At 51.6% G+C, this 18,013-nt stretch overlaps 1 protein-coding gene across 4 annotated transcripts in view; it reads right to left on the reverse strand.

The window, feature by feature from the left end:
* The window catches only part of TCEA3 (transcription elongation factor A3), a 43,350-nt gene extending 26,508 nt beyond the window's left edge, over positions 1-16,842 (reverse strand). Inside the window, exons 1-5 of one of the 4 annotated variants that reach the window (XM_070458905.1) lie at positions 16,651-16,823; positions 11,291-11,353; positions 10,447-10,552; positions 9,868-10,012; positions 1,552-1,614 (exon numbers count right to left, since the gene is read on the reverse strand). In XM_070458905.1, coding sequence (XP_070315006.1) covers positions 1,552-1,614; positions 9,868-10,012; positions 10,447-10,552; positions 11,291-11,353; positions 16,651-16,719 — 446 coding nt within the window. In that variant the 5' untranslated portion in view covers positions 16,720-16,823. Of the gene's footprint in view, positions 1-1,551; positions 1,615-9,867; positions 10,013-10,446; positions 10,553-11,290; positions 11,354-16,650 lie in introns of all 4 variants that reach the window. The other 3 variants (XM_070458906.1, XM_070458907.1, XM_070458908.1) reach the window with 3 other exon arrangements.
* Between the last annotated feature and the right edge of the window lie 1,171 nt (positions 16,843-18,013).

An 18,013-nucleotide genomic window follows, 5' to 3' on the forward strand; every position in this document is an offset into this window, starting at 1 on the left:
CCACTGCAGGGGGTGTGGGTTTGATCCCTGGTTGGGGAACTAAGATCCCACATGACGAAGGGTGTGGCCCCCCTAAAATATATACCCGGGGTCTCCCACTTCTCCCCACCTCTGTGCTGTCACTCAGATCCAAGCCACAATCACAGTTTCCCTGAATTATCGAAAGAGCCTCCTGGCTGGTCTCTCTGCTTCTGTCTGTGGCCCCAACAACCTAGCACAGCAGCAAGATGGATTGTGAATAAATTCACTCCTAGAAAGCCCAGGCTCAGTACCCTCCAGGGGTTCCTGTTTCACTCTGTCTCCCAACTCCCACCTTCACTTCTTCACTCCAGACCCACTGGCCACCTCACTGCTCCCCAGCCCTGCCAAACACACTCCCACTTGCAGGCCTTCTGTTTGGAATGACCCCAGTGTCTGCCCAGCTTACTCCTTGTTTCTTTCATGTTTTTGCTCACAGGTCAACTCTTCAATGAGCGCTCTCGTGACCACTGCAGTGACCACCCATTCCAACTGCCATCCCCCCCGACTCTGCCCTATTGCTTCCCACAGTATTTATCACCTTTTGAACCATCATATAATTTACTTGGGCTTTCCTGGTGGCTCAGTGGTAAAGAACCTGCCTGCCAATGCAGGCAGATGTAAGAGATGTGGGTTTGATCCCTGGGTTGGGAAGATCCCCTGAAGAAGGGCATGGCAACCTACTCCAGTATTCTTGCCTGGAGAATTCCATGGACAGAGGAGCCTGGTGGGCTACAGTCCATGGGGTCGCAAAGAGTCGGACACTCCTAAGTGATTAAACAACTACAATATTTACTTATCATATGTATTACCAGTTTCCCCCATTAGAATACGTGGCTTCCCTGATAGCTCAGTCGGTAAAGAGTCCACCTGCAATGCAGGAGACCCTGGTTCGATTACTGGGTCAGGACGATCCGCTGGAGAAGGGATAGGCTACCTACTCCAGTATTCTGGCCTGGAGAATTCCACGGACTGTATAGTCCATGGAGTCACAAAGAGTTGGACACGACTGAGTGACTTTCACTTTCACCCATTAGAATAAAGGCCTCATGCCTGTGAGGATTTTGTCTCTTTTGTTCACTGTTATATCCTTGACACCTAGAATACTTCTTGGCACACAGTAGGCCCTCAATAAATATTTGATGAATGAGTGACTTGATAATTTAGGGTCAATACCAGTTCTGCCCCAAACCCAGAGATTCCAATCCAGGCACAGGCTCTCAAGACCTGTTTCATTGGATTCAACTTGACTTTGAAAATGTTCCCCAGACAGCAATAGGATAACAGCAATTGGTCAGGCACCCCAGCGAAGGAACCATACCTCTGATTCAGAGGCCTGATTCTGAGGCCTGATTCAGAGGCCTCTGATTCACCACCCCCGCCAGCCTTGCTGCGTGAGTCCTAGAAATTGGAATCAATGCAACATACGAAGCTTCCTCCTTTCCCCTGCCTCGGGATTCTGCCAGTAAAACAGAGACATATGCACATGCCGAGCAGGACTTCTGGGATGAAGAGGCCCATGGCTTCCCTTACCTGTCCATCGATGGTCTTTTTGGAGAGGAGGTGGCTGAAGACTTGGAGTCCACAGAGTCTCTCCTGAAAGGAAGAGAAACCGGAGGTGAGATACTTTGGTCGACGAGCATCAGTGCTGGCCTAGAGAGATCAGAGTCTGGGGAGGTAGTATCCCGGAGCCAGGCCTGCTGGGCTGGGAATGACTAAATCCACCTGGACCCCAGCTGCCTGGGAGGGGAGCCCCAGGAGGTGCTGGCTGGTCCCCTCACCTATCCACCATCCAATGAGGTAATAGGAGGGAAGGACACCAAGATCTGCCAAGCACCAAATATGTGTCAGATGTGGTCCATGTGTTGTCATGTGTTACTAATAGCTAATTCTCAGCAGGCCCTTCCTCCTTGCTGTCAGGCAGGCCTTGGCTAGCTGGAACCGATGGATTGGAACTCCTTGGATGATCAATTCTCATGAGGAGCTGGAGTAGATCAGCCTCAGCCTCCCCTGTGGGCACCTTAAGAGGAAGGGAGAAGCAGGTGGGCCTCAGAGCTGCCAAGAACTGGGTTTAAAATGGCAAGTGAGAAAGGAGGGTACAAACTTAGACACATACTGTGTCTGAAGCCAGGCAAGAGAACTCATGCCTAGGAGAGGAAAAGGTGAAAAGAAAATACATTCAAATGCTGAGTGAGTGAAGTCACTCAGTCGCGTCTGACTCTGTGACCCCGCGGACTGCAGCTACCAGGCTGCTCTGTCCATGGGATTCTCCAGCAAGAGGACTGCAGTGGGTTACCATGCCTGCCTCCATTTTTGAAAGCCGCTCAGTCGTGTCTGATTCTGTGACCCCATGGACTATATAGTCCATGGAATTCTCCAGGCCAGAATACTAGAGTGGGTAGCCTTTCCCTTCTCCAGGGGATCTTCCCAACCCAGGGATCAAACCCAGGTCTCCCGCATTACGGGTGGATTCTTTACCAGCTGAGCCAGAAGGGGAGCCCAAGAATACTGGAGTAGGTAGCCTATCCCTTTTCCAGGGGATCTTCCTGACCCAGGAATCGAACCGGGGTCTCCTACATTGCAGGCGGACTCTTTATCAACTGAGCTATGAGGGAAGCCCATAACCAAATGCTAGCCGTAGTGATATCAGGGTGATGGGATTAGAAGTGAAAAATTCCTCCCCACCCCCATTCTACGAAATACATGTAGCTACATTCTTTTTAGGGCTTCCCATGGTGGCACAGTGGTAAAGAATCCACCCACCAATGCAGGAGATGCAAGAGACTCGGGTAAGAACCCTGGGTTGGGAAGATCCCCTGGAGTAGGAAACAGCAACCCACTTCCGTATTCTTGCCTGGAAAATTCCATGGGCAGAGGAGCCTGGTGGGCTACAGTTCATGGGCTCACAAAGAGGTGGACACGACTGAGCGCACATAGACACATCCATTTTATTGTATAGAAGGTATTTCCCCCTTTCATTGGTTTTGTCACATTAATCTGCTTGTAAATTCTAACCCCTATTCCCCTTGTCACTTACCCAGCTCTCTCTCTCTCTATTCTTTTCCCTTTAAATCATTTATTCATTTCTCTTCGGCTGCACTGGGTCGTCGCTGCTGCACTCGGGCTTTCTCTAGTTGCAGCAAGCAGCGGCGACTCTCTAGTTGCAGCGCGCGGGCTTCTCACTGCAGTGGGTTCTCACCACTGAGCACTGGCTCTAGGGCTGCGGACTCAGTAGTTGTGGCACATGGGCATGTGGGATCTTCCTGGGCCAGGGATCAAACCCATGCCCCCTGCATCGGCAGGAAGACTCTCAACCAGTGGGCTGCCAGGGAAGTCCCCAGCTCTGCTTTTTAATTTCAGCATAGGGGTCACCATCTAACAGACCACATAATTTGCTTACTTACTTTACGCATTGTCCAAGCAACCTGCCATGTAAATTTCACAAGAGCAGAATTCGGTGGGTTTTGTTCCCGGGGTGGACGCTGTCTATGCTGAGTCCCCATCATCCCTTGGGCACTCCTCCCAAATGCACTGGGACCCAAGGACTTCCTTCTCCAAGATCACCTGGGACTCTGCCTGTGTCAGCCAGTGCCAGCAGGCTGGTGGGCAGAAATCACAGGGGAGTTAGCAACCCTAGGAGCAGCCCTCAACCAAACAGGCGCGAACAGATGGGCAAATACTCCAGCTTCCTCGGCCCTCTAGTGGATCGACTGAGGTGTGTCCTCCACCGTCTCCAGCTGGATTTAAGCCCTGGCTTCCCCTGTAGCTCAGTTGGTAAAGAATCTGCCTACAATGCAGGAGACCTGGGATCGATTCTTGGATTGAGGAGATCCCCTGGAGAAGGAAATGGCCACCCACTCCGGTATGCTTGCCTGTAGAATCCCATGGACAGAAGTACCTGGCAGACTACAGTCCATGGGGTCGCAAGAGTCGGACACGACTTAGTGACTAAACCACCACCACTCAGGGCAGTAACCTGCTCAGGAACACACCCTGTGCCCGTTCTCCTCCCTTCCCTGTCTCACTTCCTCTCTCCTCTGTTTGCATTTCCTGAAATCACTTCCTAAATAAACCTCTTGCACTTAAATCCATGTCTCAGGGGTTGCTTCTGGGAAGCCCAATCTAATATACTCAACTCAACTGACTTCTCCTAAGTGAACAGAACAGTGCCTGCTACAGAGTAGGTGCTCTATAAATATTTGTTGCTGAAGGCTGTGAAGTCAAACAGTAAAGAAATGATTTTTTAAAAATTGGAAAAAGAAACCTCCCCAGAGGTAAGAACTGTTTACCTCTAAGACCTTTTTCTCCATGCATACAAACATACATGACATTTACCACTCTAAAAAGGGAGGCAGTGACATGCTTCTTGGGTGGCGCAGTGGTAAAGAATCTGCCTGCCAATGCAGGAGACGTGGGTTTGATCCCTGGGTCAGGAAGATCCCCTGGAAAGGGATGACAACCCACTCCGGTATTCTTGCCTGGGAAATCCCATGGACAGGAGAGTCTAGCGGGCTGCAGGCCATGGGACTGCAAAGAGTCGGACACGGCTGAGCAGTTGAGCTCAGCAGAGAGCACGGGACAGTGACAGGAGCTGTAATCCCAGCCCCGACCTGGGCAGGTCATCTTCTTGGAGCATCAGCTCCCTCATCTGTCAAGTGCTGGGAAAAGGACCTGTGTTTGTGGGCTGGCTAGAAAGAAGACTCTAGATCATTAACATTCCTACTGCAGTTCTCACCAGGAAGAGCTCCTCAATGCTCCCTAATCCTAGGTATCTGATTTCTTCTTTTCCAGATAATAATAAGGCTCTTGCATGGTTTTCCAGCTCCCATCTCATCCTCCACATCCTCCTCCCCACCGGGGGACAGCGGGTAAGAAAGTTTCAGGTGCCAGCTCTTAATGATCCCGTGGACCTTTGCCCCCAGCTTAAACACAGGGGGAGGCAGCAGAGAGGGAGGGGGGCAGAGACCTTCCTTTGTATGCATGCCCCCTCCAGTCCCACACTGGGCCCTGGGAGCTCCTCTGTGGGGTTCCCCCCTGACTGCCCCACGGGGATGGACAGGTACAGAGCTGGGAGCTGAAATTCTTGCAGTGGGAGAAAGGAGGGGAGACATGATCTCTCCTCTCCCTGGGACTCCCCATTTTCTGGCCTTTCCTCATTGTTTTCCTTTTAGAACCAGAAAAATTCTGCCATTTTTGCAAAGGATCATTATGAAAACTATTCAGGAACACACAAAAAATGCCTAGAATACATTAGAAAGATAAATAAACAGGGATGTAACTGTCCCCTGTGTCTGCAGGAATGGTAAAATTATGTAAGTAGATCAGGACTGGAAGGGAAGAGGGAAAAAATACAAGCTGTTTCCTTTTTCAGAAGCAGCACACTGTAGAGAAATATTTTTAATTCTCATTTTTAAATTTTAGTAATGTGGTTACAGTATTTATATAATAATGTGGTTATTGTGTTTATATACGATAATAAATTGTCAATTTAGAAAATTAAAAAGGGAAGTTTGCCAACAGAACTGAAAAAGGACCCCTGTCCACTGGATTCTCCCAGTAAGGTAGGGGAACAACCAACCCACACTCTGCTCAGCCATGGAGACAACTTCATCTCATAGCTCCAGCTGTGAAAAGTGAGCTGGCATCAACAATTTAACACCCCAGGATGCTGTTAAATGTAAAATGCTGGTTATAAAACAGTATTATAGTGTGATTCAAGTTTCTAAGAAAATATAACTCTATTTATATACATATGCTCTTAAAAAGATGAGAAAGATATACATCAAGATGTTAACAGTGATCATTTCTGTTATTTGCTTCTTGTGTTTGACTTTCTAAATTTTTACTCTAAATGTGACTCACTGTTGGAATAAATATATGATGTGAAAAGGCTACAAAATAGTATATGGGATTTAATTCCATTTTATTAATACAATAAGTATTTCATGGGTAGACGCACAGGAAAAAGCCTAGAAGGATATATCCATATATACACATATTGGGAATGGCAACCCACTCCAGTACCTTTGCCTGGAAAACCCCATGAATGGAGGAGTCTGGAAGGCTACAGTCCACGGGGTCGCAAAAAGTTGGACACGACTGAGCGACTTCACTTATCACTTACTTATAGTTATATAAATTTTAGGCTTCCCAGGTGGCACAGTGATAAAGAATCTGCCTGCCAACGCAGGAGATGTGGGTTTGACCCCTGGGTTGGGAAGATCCCCTGAAGGAAATGACAACCCATCCAGGATTCCTGCCTGGAGAATTCTATGGACTGAGAAGCCTGGTGGGCTACGGTCCATGGGGGTCATGAAGAGTCTGACATGACTGAGGGACTGAACTCTGCAAATAAACTTTATATAATGAGATAATGATGTTCAGTTTTCAAGTTACAATAGTGAATCTCACAGTATAAGGATGTAAGTGATTAAGTTTGGCCTAGAAATTTGCTTTCTGCTTTCCAACTGTCCCCTTGGCCATACCTGTCATCTCGGTAGGCCTTTAAGGAAACCCCTTTGCTGATCATTCAGGGGGACTTGGGGATGGAGCAAAAGGAAACACTTGTGCTTAAGCTGCCATCTGTACGCAGATGTCTACACTCCCTATTCCACAGGCTAGTTCCATGTTCCATTTGGTCTCCTCATCCAAGAGTTCAGCCTCTAGTCTTTCAACTGTATGTCACAAGATCCTGTTCCTTCATTTATTTGCCAAGGTATTCAGAAACAGACTTCCCTGGTAGCTCAGATGGTGAAGAATCTGCCTGCAATGAAGGAGACCCAAATTCAATCCCTGGGTCAGGAAGATTCCCCTGGAGAAGGAAATGCTAACCTACTCCAGGATTCTTGTCTGGAGAATTCCATGGACAGAGGAACCTAGCGGGCTATGGTCCATAGGGTCACAAAGAGTCAGACACAACTGAGCAACTAACACTTTCACTTTCAGAACCAAACAGGTGCTCCAGACATGGCCAGACCAGCCAGAGCATGAAATTTCCACAGGGGATTGCCCTGGTACAGCTGAGCCTGGCAATGCTCAGCAAATGCTCACTCCATGCTAGGCACGGGGGATCACAGGATCCCTGGAGGCCTACCTTTTAATCCCTTTGGGAAAACCAAACATACCATGTGAAACATTAAATGCCAATGAGGATTCTCCAAGTGGGATACAATTGCAAAATTAGCAGAATGAAAGGAATGGACAGAAGATTCCAGAACCGGGTGACAAGTATTGCATCTTAAAAAGCAGACTATAGAATTGATGATAACTATAGCAAACTGAGAAAAATATATACCAAAACATTAGTAATGATTATTTTTGGGTGGTGGGAATGTGATTTTTTTCATACTTTTTAAATATTTTCCATTATTTCTACAACAGATTATTTATTTTTGGCTACGCGGGGTCTTTGTTGCTGGGCGTGGGCTTTCTCTAGTTGTAGTGTGCAGGCTTCTCATTGCAGTGTCTTCTCTCGTTGCGGAGCATAAGCTCTACGGCACAAGGGCTTCAGTAGTTGCAACACCTGTGCTCAGTAGGTGTAGCACAGCATGTGGTGAGTAGTTGAGGGTTGTGGGTTCGAGAACTCAGACTCAGTACTTGTGGTTCACAGGCTTAGTTGCCCCGAGGCATGTAGAATCTTAGTACTCAGACCAGGGATCGAACCCAAATCCTCTGCATTGCAAGGCAGACTCTCAACCATGGACCACCAGGGAAGTCCCAGAATAACAGTACTTTCAAAAAATAAACAAGGGTGATAAAAATATGTTACAGGGTTTCCCTGGTAGTCCACTGGTTAAGAATCCACCTGGCAACGCAGGGGACATGGGCTTGATCCCTGGTCCCGGAAGATTGGGACAGGGCAACTAAGCCTGAGTGCCACAGCTACTGAGCCTGCACTCTAGAGTCTGAGAGCTGCAACTACTGAAGCCTGTGTGCCTACAGCCTGGGCTCCGAAACCAGAGAAGTCACCGCAATGAGAAGCCCAAGCACCATAACTAGAGAGTTGCCCCCACACGCTGCAAGTAGAGAAAGCCCATGAACAAGTAGAGAAAGCCCATGAACCGCAATAGACCCAGTGTAGCTGGAAATAATTAAATAAATACAATTTTTAAAAGTTTAAAATGTTGTTATATCACAAGTCATATTGTAACTACCTAGGGCCATCGGTTACTATTCAGTGTCATCTAGTCTCACTCCCTTATCTATTAGATGACCTCCTCCCGAAGGAATTAAGTGATCTGACTAGTCATGTAGGGAATAGGTAGGACCAACTAATACATCCATGAAGGCTTTTATCTACTTTTATGGAAGGCAATGGCACCCCACTCCAGTACTCTTGCCTGGAAAATCCCATGGATGGAGGAGCCTGGTGGGCTGCGGTCCACGGGGTCGCTAAGAGTTGGACAGGACTGAATGACTTCACTTTCACTTTTCACTTTCCTTCACTGGAGAAGGAAATGGCAACCCACTCCAGTGTTCTTGCCTGCAGAATCCCAGGGACGGGGGAGCCCGGTGGGCTGCCATCTATGGGGTCACACAGAGTCGGACACGACTGACTCAACTTAGCAGCAGCATGGATAAGTCCATTTGGGTCTATAGCAAGTCTTGCATTGGGACTTCTCTGGTGATCTAGTGGCTAAGACTCTGTGCTCCCAATGCAGGGGCCTTGGGTTCAAATCCTGGCCAGGGAATTAAATCCCACACACTGCAAGGAAGACCTGGTGCAACTAAACAAATAAATATTTCTAATAAGTCATGCATTTTCTGAGACCCTGGCTGGGGCAGGCAAGGGGGAATAGACACAGAGCTGGGACCTCAGCAGAGGTCTGGGGGTCTGACAAAGATGGGGTTCCCACTCTGTCACATAATAGCTGTGTGACCCTGGGAAAGGCCCTGCTCCCCAGTCTTCAGCTTCCTTATCAATGAAGGCGATTTTGACTAAAAAGTCAACAAACACTCCTTCTCTGTGGACAAGTAAGTTCCCAGCCCCGTTTACCTGGAACCCTGACGAAGGTGGACCGTCAGCTGTAATCCTAGGTAACACTGCATCTAGAGCAAATGAGCCCTGATTGGTAAACTGTGTCTAGATGGGAGAGGACTATGAAAGAACTATCAATGATTTATGGAAAAACCGCAGTTTGGGGCCAGCCCGAGTATTGTGAATCTTGTAACTGGTCATTGCCCTTGCTGGAATCCTGGAGACCTGGTTTATGGGACTTATCCATTGGAGGATGTGGCGCAAGTTCCTGCCCTTGGTGGTCTCATTCTTTGCACCTGGGAATGTCGTCTGGGTGGGCAGGAGAATAGCTCTGGACACAGCCTGGTCCCTAGGACACGGGTCCCCAACCTCCAGGATCTAAGGCCTGATGACCTAAAGTAGAGCTGATGTAATAATAATGGAAATAAAAGTGCACAATAAATGTAATGTGCCTGCATCATCCTGAAACCATCCTCCTTTCCCCTCCTGCCACCCCACCACCCATGGAAAAATTGTCTTCCATGACACTGGCCCCTGGTGCCAATAAAGGCTGGGGACCACTGGCCTATGAGAAGTCTTGGTGATGAGAAACACCTTGGTGATGTGTTCTTATCACCTTGGTGATGAGAAGCTGCCCCGCTGGCACACTGCATCTCCCGTCCCTGCATCCAAGGTGAAGCCCCGCCAGGGACAGCCTATTTGAGTTGGTGAGTCAGTTTGGTGGGGCCAAGCAGGCCCCCAGAAGGGACACTGTAAAGGGAAACAATACCCACCTCCTGGTGTGTGAAGACGAAAAGATGGTATATAAACAGAAGTGCTGTCAGAGGAAATGATGAGCGTCAGCCCCCTTCTCGCCATCCCAGAACAAGTACCTGTCTTTGGGCTCTTCCACCCGTCTTTTCCTTGGTGGAGAAAGACTTGTCTCTGGCTTCCAATCTGAACAGTCAAGGCCTTTTTCCTTCTTCTTGGCTTTTACTCTTTCCTCTCCTTTTTCTCTTTTGGGGGTTGCTGGGGAGTCTAAAAACAGAATCATGACATTGTTCCTCAACTCGCTCTGTCTCAGCCAAACCCAAGACTCTGGGGCAGAAAGGACTGAAGGGCAGGGACTGGGGCAACCTCACCCCTCTCCCAACAAATGCACGTTTATACACAAATTGTGCACATGTGGGTGCAAACTCAAGCTGATGCATGGGGCAGAAAGACGTCTCTGCACACCAAAGTGTATATACAGATGTGTACACACACATGAAGCACATAGAAATTCACACATAGGGACATGGACATGAAAACTCGCCCATCTACAAATCCCACATTTGTGGCATAGACAAACCCTGGCACTCCCACTGGGGGTCGTAACTGAGTCACTCAACAGCCACACACTGGGTGCCTGCTATAAGCCAGCACCCAGGTGCGGGGAGAAACACTTGGCCCCGGGGACCCTGCCCCCTCACCCAGCAGCTGCTTCCAGTTCCTGATGAGGACTTTGGCCAAGGTCACCACCTCCTTGTTGGAGCAGTGCTTGCGGACCCCGTTCACGGCGACTCCAATCCTGGTGGTCTGCAAAAGGGAGAAGGTCAGGAGCCAGCCTGCGAATCGGGACACGCTGGACTGGCTGTCCGAGTTGGCAAGACCTGCCCCAGGGCACCCACCCCCTTCCCCTGGTCTAGGCTCCCCAGGGCGTTGGCCTGGAACTGTGCCTGAGGTTATCATCCTGACTTTATAATGGACCTACTGCCCTGAGTGAGGTCAGTGCCCAAGGCCTGGCCCCCCAGCTGCAGGGGCAACTCCAGCTTTGAAGTAAAGCTGGGCCTGGCTGGTGCCCACGACTCCTCCCCATTCTCTGCCCTCTGGTGTCCTGGAGTTCAAATTTCAGCCTAAGACACAACTCTGGCTGCTGCGGCCTGGGTACGTGCTACCTTTTCAGGGCCAAGAGCTTCGGGTAGAGTTCTGGAGGCCACACGGGTAACACACGGAAGATGCAAAAATGGGGGGCTTTCACCTCTCCCCGAGATGCTGGCCTTCTGGATCCCATAGACCTCGGGTCTTGGGAACTTGGGGGTTCAAGGAAAGCAGGTCAGTCTTGTCCCCCGACCCAGAGGGCCCCGAGAGCTTAGAAAGCTTCCATTGCCATCTGCAGGCTTCGGTTCCCACGCCTGGAGTACCTCAAGATCCCCCCTGCTGCCTTCCCTTTAGAAATCCCTCCCAGACCCCCTCCTGGGAGGGCTCCCCCACGAGGGTCTTTCCTTCCCGTACAAGGTTGCCCTCCTGCCCCGGGGGCTGCCCATCGCCACCCACCTGGAGCAGCTGGATGGACATCTGCCAGCTGTTGAGCTTCTTCAGGAGGTCCAGGGCCCCTTCCTGTGGGAGGCCACAAGGTGAGGGCCGAGGCCTATGGGGTCGGCCCAGGCCCCTCTCTGACCATCGCGCGGTCTTGGTGGGAAGGACGGCGGCAGCAGGGAAGGAAGGAGGCTGTTCCAGCGGCAGATCCAGTCAGACAAGCAGTCAGTGCAGAGGTGAGGAAGAGGAGGAGGAGAGGCGCAGCTTCTGCCCCAGACCAGCCCTCTGACTTCACCTCCCGCCACCCAGCTGGGTTCCAGCCCATCCGAGCAGGGTCCAGCCCTACCCACTCTCCCTGACCCCTGACCCCCTGGTTCTGCTATTCCTTCCACTGGGAATGCTCTCCCCTTCCCCATCTCTTCCTCTAAAGTTAATTACCTCATGGTTTACTGCTTCTTTTATGTCTGTATCTGCCTCCCTTCACTTCCCAACTGTGACCTTCTGTAGGTTGAGGACTACAGCTTTTATTTTTTTAAAAAATAGCTTTATTGGGATATAACTGACATACAATAGACCACACATATTGTAAACTACTATTTGGTGAGTTTCGACATAATGTGTACATCCATGAAGCTATCGCCACAATCAAGATAAGAACATAGGGAGATCCCTGGTGGTCCAGGGGTTAGGTTCTGCACTTCTGCAGGGGACATGGGTTCAGTTCCTGGTTGGGGAAATAAGACCCTGCAAGCTGTACAGCAAAGCCCCAAACAAACATAGCAGCCCCGACATTTTCCTTGTGCCCCTTGGTAATCTATCCCTCTCTGCACCCCCAACCCCAGGCACCACTATTCTGCTTTCTTGCGTTTTGAAGGATTTTACAGAATGTGACTGTAATGGACTTTTTTGTCTGGCTTCTTCACTCGGCGTTATCATTCTGAGGTTCCATGCACACTGCTGCACGGAGCCACAGTTCTTTTCATTCCTGGGTTGTTTGCCATTGTAGGCAGAGACCACAGTTTGTTGATCCATTCACCTGTGAATGGGACTGTTAGGGAGTTTTTGTGAAGACATGCACTTTCTTTTCTCTTGGGTAGAGAGGACTGTGTAATCTCTGAGACCTCTGGGTTCAGCACACAGCCCAGTGCTCCCTGAGTGAATGAATAAAGCAGAAAGCAGAGGTGGGAAGGGGAAGAGGGAGGAGAAGACAAGACATACAGATGTGAAAACCTGTTGGTTGCCAGGCCCTGAACCACCCCTGCCCCCTTTTGGTCTTCTCTTTCTTTCCACACACTTCCTAGAAGCCAGCCCCAGCTTCCTGTCCTGAGATCAGGTCCCTGGGAAGCACCAGCTGACTGTGTCCTGTATGCCCTGGCCCCACTGTGCAGTGCCAGCTGCCAACCCCTATCCTACCAGGCTTCCTGGGTCACATCCCCCAACTGCCCTCTGTCAGTCCTCAGTCTCCCTTAGAACTTGGGTTCATAGTATGCTTCAGAGGACTGACGTGTGGATGTGTGTGCATGTGAACTTGCAGGCATATAACTCTGCATGTACCACTAATTAAAGGCTTATTATCTGCTGGGCACAGTTCTAAATATTTTACATGCATGATCTCCTCTGACTCTCGAAATGATTCCCTGAGATAGGTCCTATTACTATTCTCCTTTTTAAAGAATCAAGATCCCATTTTCGCAGAAGAGAAATCCAAGAAACAGAAGTAAATTTGCTCAACATTATAAGGAACTGATCTGGGAGTCAAATTCGGGCCTTTTGGGTTTGACCCACTATCCAACCATGCAAGTAGGTATGGACATAGGTCTGGCGAGATGTGTGCAGTCATGAAATATCAGCATGGGTAAGTGCAGTGGTATGTTGGTCAATGTTTAACAGCAGGTTCTCAAAGGGAAAAATTGATTTGCAGTGTTTGTCAATTCCCGTGGCATCAATATTCTCCCTACAGCAATGTCAAGCTAGAGCATGCTGTCACTGAACTGAAGGAGACATTGGGAAGAAATGAGTGACACAGGCCATATTTATGCTGTGCTGTACTTAGTCGCTCAGTCCTGTCCGACTCTTTGTGACCCCACGGACTGTAGCTCACCAGGCTCCTCTGTCCATGGGGATTCTCCAGGCAAGAATACTGGAGTGGGTTGCCACGCCCTCCTTTAAGGGGTCTTCCCAACCCAGGGATCGAACTCAGGTCTCCTGCATTGCAGGCAGATTCTTTACCATCTGAGCCTCCAGGGAAGCCCAAGAATACTGGAGTGAGTAGCCTTTCCCTTCTCCAGGGGATCTTCCTGACCCAGGAATTGAACCGGGGTCTCCTGCATTGCAGGTTGATTCTTTACCAGCTGAGCTACCAGGGAAGCCCCATACTGATACAATACAGTATAATAAATAGCCTCCAGACCATAGATGACCGAAAAAAGTAATAAAATAATAAGGAAGTGATGACTCTGGGGTATTTATGGCATTTTTAACAAAATTTAATTGTAAGCATACAGTTTAATGTTAAAAACAATTGCTGTATTTAACAACTGGCTTGCAAAATCCCTGAAAGTTCAACAATCAGCATTAAGCCAGTTCCAGCTCACCACTGGGTGTGTGCCTGTGTATGTCACACTGTATATATAACTGGGTCATGTTGGAGAACAGCCGTGAGCGCCAGTTGTAGCTGGACTCACAACGCCATGGGCAAATGTTGCCAGGCACGTCTTTCGGCATGCATGTATGGGACATGCAGCCAGCGGTATCTGCAGTTCAGGTGGGGAGCTGCGGTGTGTATGCTGCTCAAGGACTGGGCTGACGGAAAAGTTCGTTCAGGTTTTTCCCAAAAAAAGCTGTCGTGGAAACCCGAACGAACTTTTTGGCCAACCCAATATAATGTGTCTATTTGTCTTTGTGGGACGACTCTATGTCACAACCCGTCTGGACACGTAAGTGCAGCTGTTTGCCACGTTTATAGCTTTGCACATCGGGGTACAGCTTATGGTGCACGTGCACACGTTTAAACATGCGTACAGTTGTCTTTGTGGCTTTTTCTGAAAATACAATGGTCAGGGTGTCAGTCACGTCAGGGTCAGTAACCACATCTGTCATGCAGTTATTTATGTTCACAGTTGCTTGTTTACACGGTGTGTGGCTGCATGTAGTTATGTCTGTGTGTGTGACTGTGTGGTGTTTTGCTGTATGTTTGAGGCCGGTACAGTAGGTGTGTGCTCACAGCATCTGACAAAAGCCCTAAGTTGCTGGGACTTCAGTAATTGGCAGTAAACCCCGGGTCTGAGCTGCAACGTGGAAGATCCGTCTTCTTCCAGGAAGTGTGTCCTCTCCCTAACCACCACTGGGCGGGCCCACTTTGGCTCCCAGAGCAGGCCCCACCTTTCTAGGTTACATGCCCAGAGCTCTGTGCCCACCCAGATGCTGCCAAGAACCCAGGCGCAGACGTGGCTGCAGACCGGCTCTGTGCTCCAGGGACCCTGTGGCCAGACTTGCATCTTTTCCTGGAGAGAGCTCTGGGTACTTCCACAGGACCCCTCGCCAAAGGACACTATTTCTTCTCCCCATTTCACAGAAGAAGACATCCAGGGCTAGAGAGAGAAAGCAGAGTGGTGGGTCTAGAGCCGTAAAAGGAGTGAGGGGAGGCCAGGGCAGGTCCCTTCCCCCTCAGCCACTCTGCCTTTCTCAGGTCTCCTAATAGGCTTCCCACTCCTGCCCTCTCACCAAGAGGCCTAGAATCTCCTGGCCCAAGTCGGGGGCCAGCAAGGGGCAGGGCTGGGACAACTTGTCTGATTGAGGTGGAATCTGGTTCAGGAGACCCGGGCTGGGCTCTGCCACCTCCAGCTGAGTCTGATGACTTGAGGCTCAGTTTCAACTGACTTTGGAGCATCCTGGAATGGAGACTCCTTAAAATCTGCGGGTTTCTGCATTTCCTCTGGCTGAGCAAAAGCAGCTGTCACTCTCTGAGCCTTCCCAAGCACCAGTCCAGATCATCCTAAGGGTTTCACATCTCTTCCACCCTCACCATGAACCAGCAGAGACAAAAAAAAATCCAGTGACAATCCTTCCAGGAGATAGGTCATCTCATCTCACAGATGAAGAAACTGAGGCTCTGGTCTTCATATGGACACCAACTCAATACTGCCCATGTCTTACTTGAGGGCTCCCTGTCACCCCACGGGTCCAGCAACCCCTCTCTTGTCCCTGCTCTAAAGACACCCTTAGGGGTCCAGCCTTTTCCTGAGCTTCTAGGATTACAGAATGTGTTGGAAATGCAAGTCCTGCTTCCAAACGTGCCCCTGGATGGCAGAAGGAGGCGGGTTCTGGGACAGGGTCGAAAGGGAGGGGGGTACGGCCTGCCAGGCTACCTTCCCCTCTCACCCCACTCTGGGTGACTCCCAGCTCTCCCTGTCCCAAGGCCAAGTTTGCTCGGCTAGGATTCGGGCGGCAGCCAACTTGAGGCAAAGATCACGGGAAGGATCAAATATTAACTTCAAGCCGGCCCGCGCTAAGGGCTCCGGGCACTGAGCGCTTAGGGTCCACAGGGAGGGCCGCCAGCCCTGATTCCCCTCAACCTCCGGGCTCCGCTGTCCCCGCCGCCGCCACCCCCGCGCCCTGGCCGCCAGCCGGTCCCCGCTTCCCCCGCCCGGCGGGCCCCGTGGGCGCAGCGGCTGCCCGACACCTGTTAGGCCCCCGCCCGGGGCCCGGGCCCCACCCCGCGGCCAAGGAAAGCGAGAGTGGCCAACAGCTCCTGAAGCCTCTAGCCGTGCGGTTGCGGGAACCCAGGCCCTTGGCTCTTCCTGCGTCAGCTCCACTCCCGGGGTGCGGGGTAGACACGGTTCAGCAACCCTCCTCAGTTCAAGTTTCTTCCCGCTTCTCGAGTCACCCAGGAGTTCTTTCCACACCTATCTCCGGGTCCCCCTGTCCCGCGGTCACCACCGCTCCCCCCAGGCTTTTGCACACGCCGAATCCAGGGGCTCTGAAAGTCCTTCTCCAGCTCCTGTCTCCCATTCTTTCCCGGGCCCCGCACGACCTACCCGGGGGCCCCCAACCGTGCAGGTCCAGACGGACGCGCACAAGAAGCCTTCGGGTCTTCGGGGGCTGGCTCGGTGCTCCCCAACCCCCACTCGACGCCCTCCCCCACCTCACCCCCGCCGCCCCGGGGCCACGCACACGCCCCCCCGGAGATGTCAGCCTCCCCCGCCCCCCCGGGGCGCGGAGCCCGGCCAGCCGCGCCTCCCTCGGTCCCGGAGTCCCGCGCGCGCACGCCTCCTGGGCGCCCGGCCAGCACGCGCCCCCGGGACTCCTCGGGGCTCGCACGCGCCGCGCCTCCCTCGGGGTGGGGGGCGGGGGTTGCAGCCCGAACTCCGCAGCCTCACCGTCTTCTTCCTGGCCACCATCTTCTCCAGCTTCTTGGCGATCCTTAGCAGCTCCTCTTCCTGGCCCATGTTGGCCCGCGACGCCCGGCGGGGCTAGGGGCGCAGGGGCCGCAGCCGGGCTGCGGGGGGGCCGGAGGCGTAAAGACGGAGAGGGCGCGCCAGCCGCGCGGGCCCCAAACACACCCGACACACACGCCCGGCGGGGGCGGGGCTCCCCCCACACCCCCCACCCCTCGCCGCGGGCCTCCCGACGTGGGGGAGGGGCGGCGTGCACTAAATATAGACTTCAAGGACTCGCCCGGGCAAAGATTGCCCGCGCCCGCCAGCCCGGCCTCCCCGGGAGAGGGACAAGGCTGCGAGAGCCTGGCCGGTTCTGGAGGGGCGGGGTGGGGGCCCTGGAGCGGAAGGAAGATTTGGGAAGAAGGGCGCCCGGCGAATGGGGGCAGCCGTCGGCCCCTGGCCCCTGAGAGAGGCCATCGAGGCGAGGAGGGCTCCTCTCTGCAACCTTCGCAGCTCAAACCCGGCGCACCTAGTTCGCGCCGATATCCAGGTGGAGGCAATTTGGTATACTCGAATCCCCTTATTTTTGCATGATCGTGAAATCCAGTTCTGTCCCATCCCCGTTCTCACTCATTGGTGCACACGGCCTGTGCATATGTGTGTGTATCCAGGCCCATCGTGGCCTTCAGTTTTGTATGTTGAAGCGAGGTTTTGCATTTCTGGTCCCACAACTGCACTCTAGTGAGGGTGAGGGCTTGGGACACCCCTAAGTGCGCCGGACTTTGAGAACTTTGGGTCCAGATACATGAGTGCCCTTTATTTATTCAGGGTCTGCACACTGCCTCCCCAAGGAGATTGGGTCTGGAAACAAAATTATGCCCCCACAGCTGTGCACACTTCGGTGTTCCTGTGGAAGGACCCTTCCAGTGCCCCCAGCAGACCCACATCCCTCCCTAAACGAGTGAGTTTAATTGATAGAAAATGATCTATGGGTGTGTGCAGTGTGTGTGTGAGGGTGTTTATGGGCCTGGAGGGGAGTCAGGAAAAATGGTTCACAGTGTGTGGGGTGTGGGGAGTTGTAGCTGGGGGTGTTCTCTTGAGACTTTTCTAAGAGAACCTTAGGGAATGGACGACAGAGTGGACTCATCTGGCTTCTGATGACAAATTGAAATCAAAATAGCGTGATCACAGTTCAGGCATGCAAATATGGAGTTGGGTGGCCACTGAGGATCTGGTATCAGACACATTTCTGCACCATTCAACGCTTGAACTTTCAGGACTTCCCTGGCAGTCCAGTAGTTCAGACTCTGCTTCCACTGTAGGAGGCATGGGTTCAATCCTTGGTAAGGGAACTAAAATCCCG

Source organism: Odocoileus virginianus, chromosome 30 (assembly GCF_023699985.2).
Source record: "Odocoileus virginianus isolate 20LAN1187 ecotype Illinois chromosome 30, Ovbor_1.2, whole genome shotgun sequence".
Taxonomy (NCBI): domain Eukaryota; kingdom Metazoa; phylum Chordata; class Mammalia; order Artiodactyla; family Cervidae; genus Odocoileus; species Odocoileus virginianus.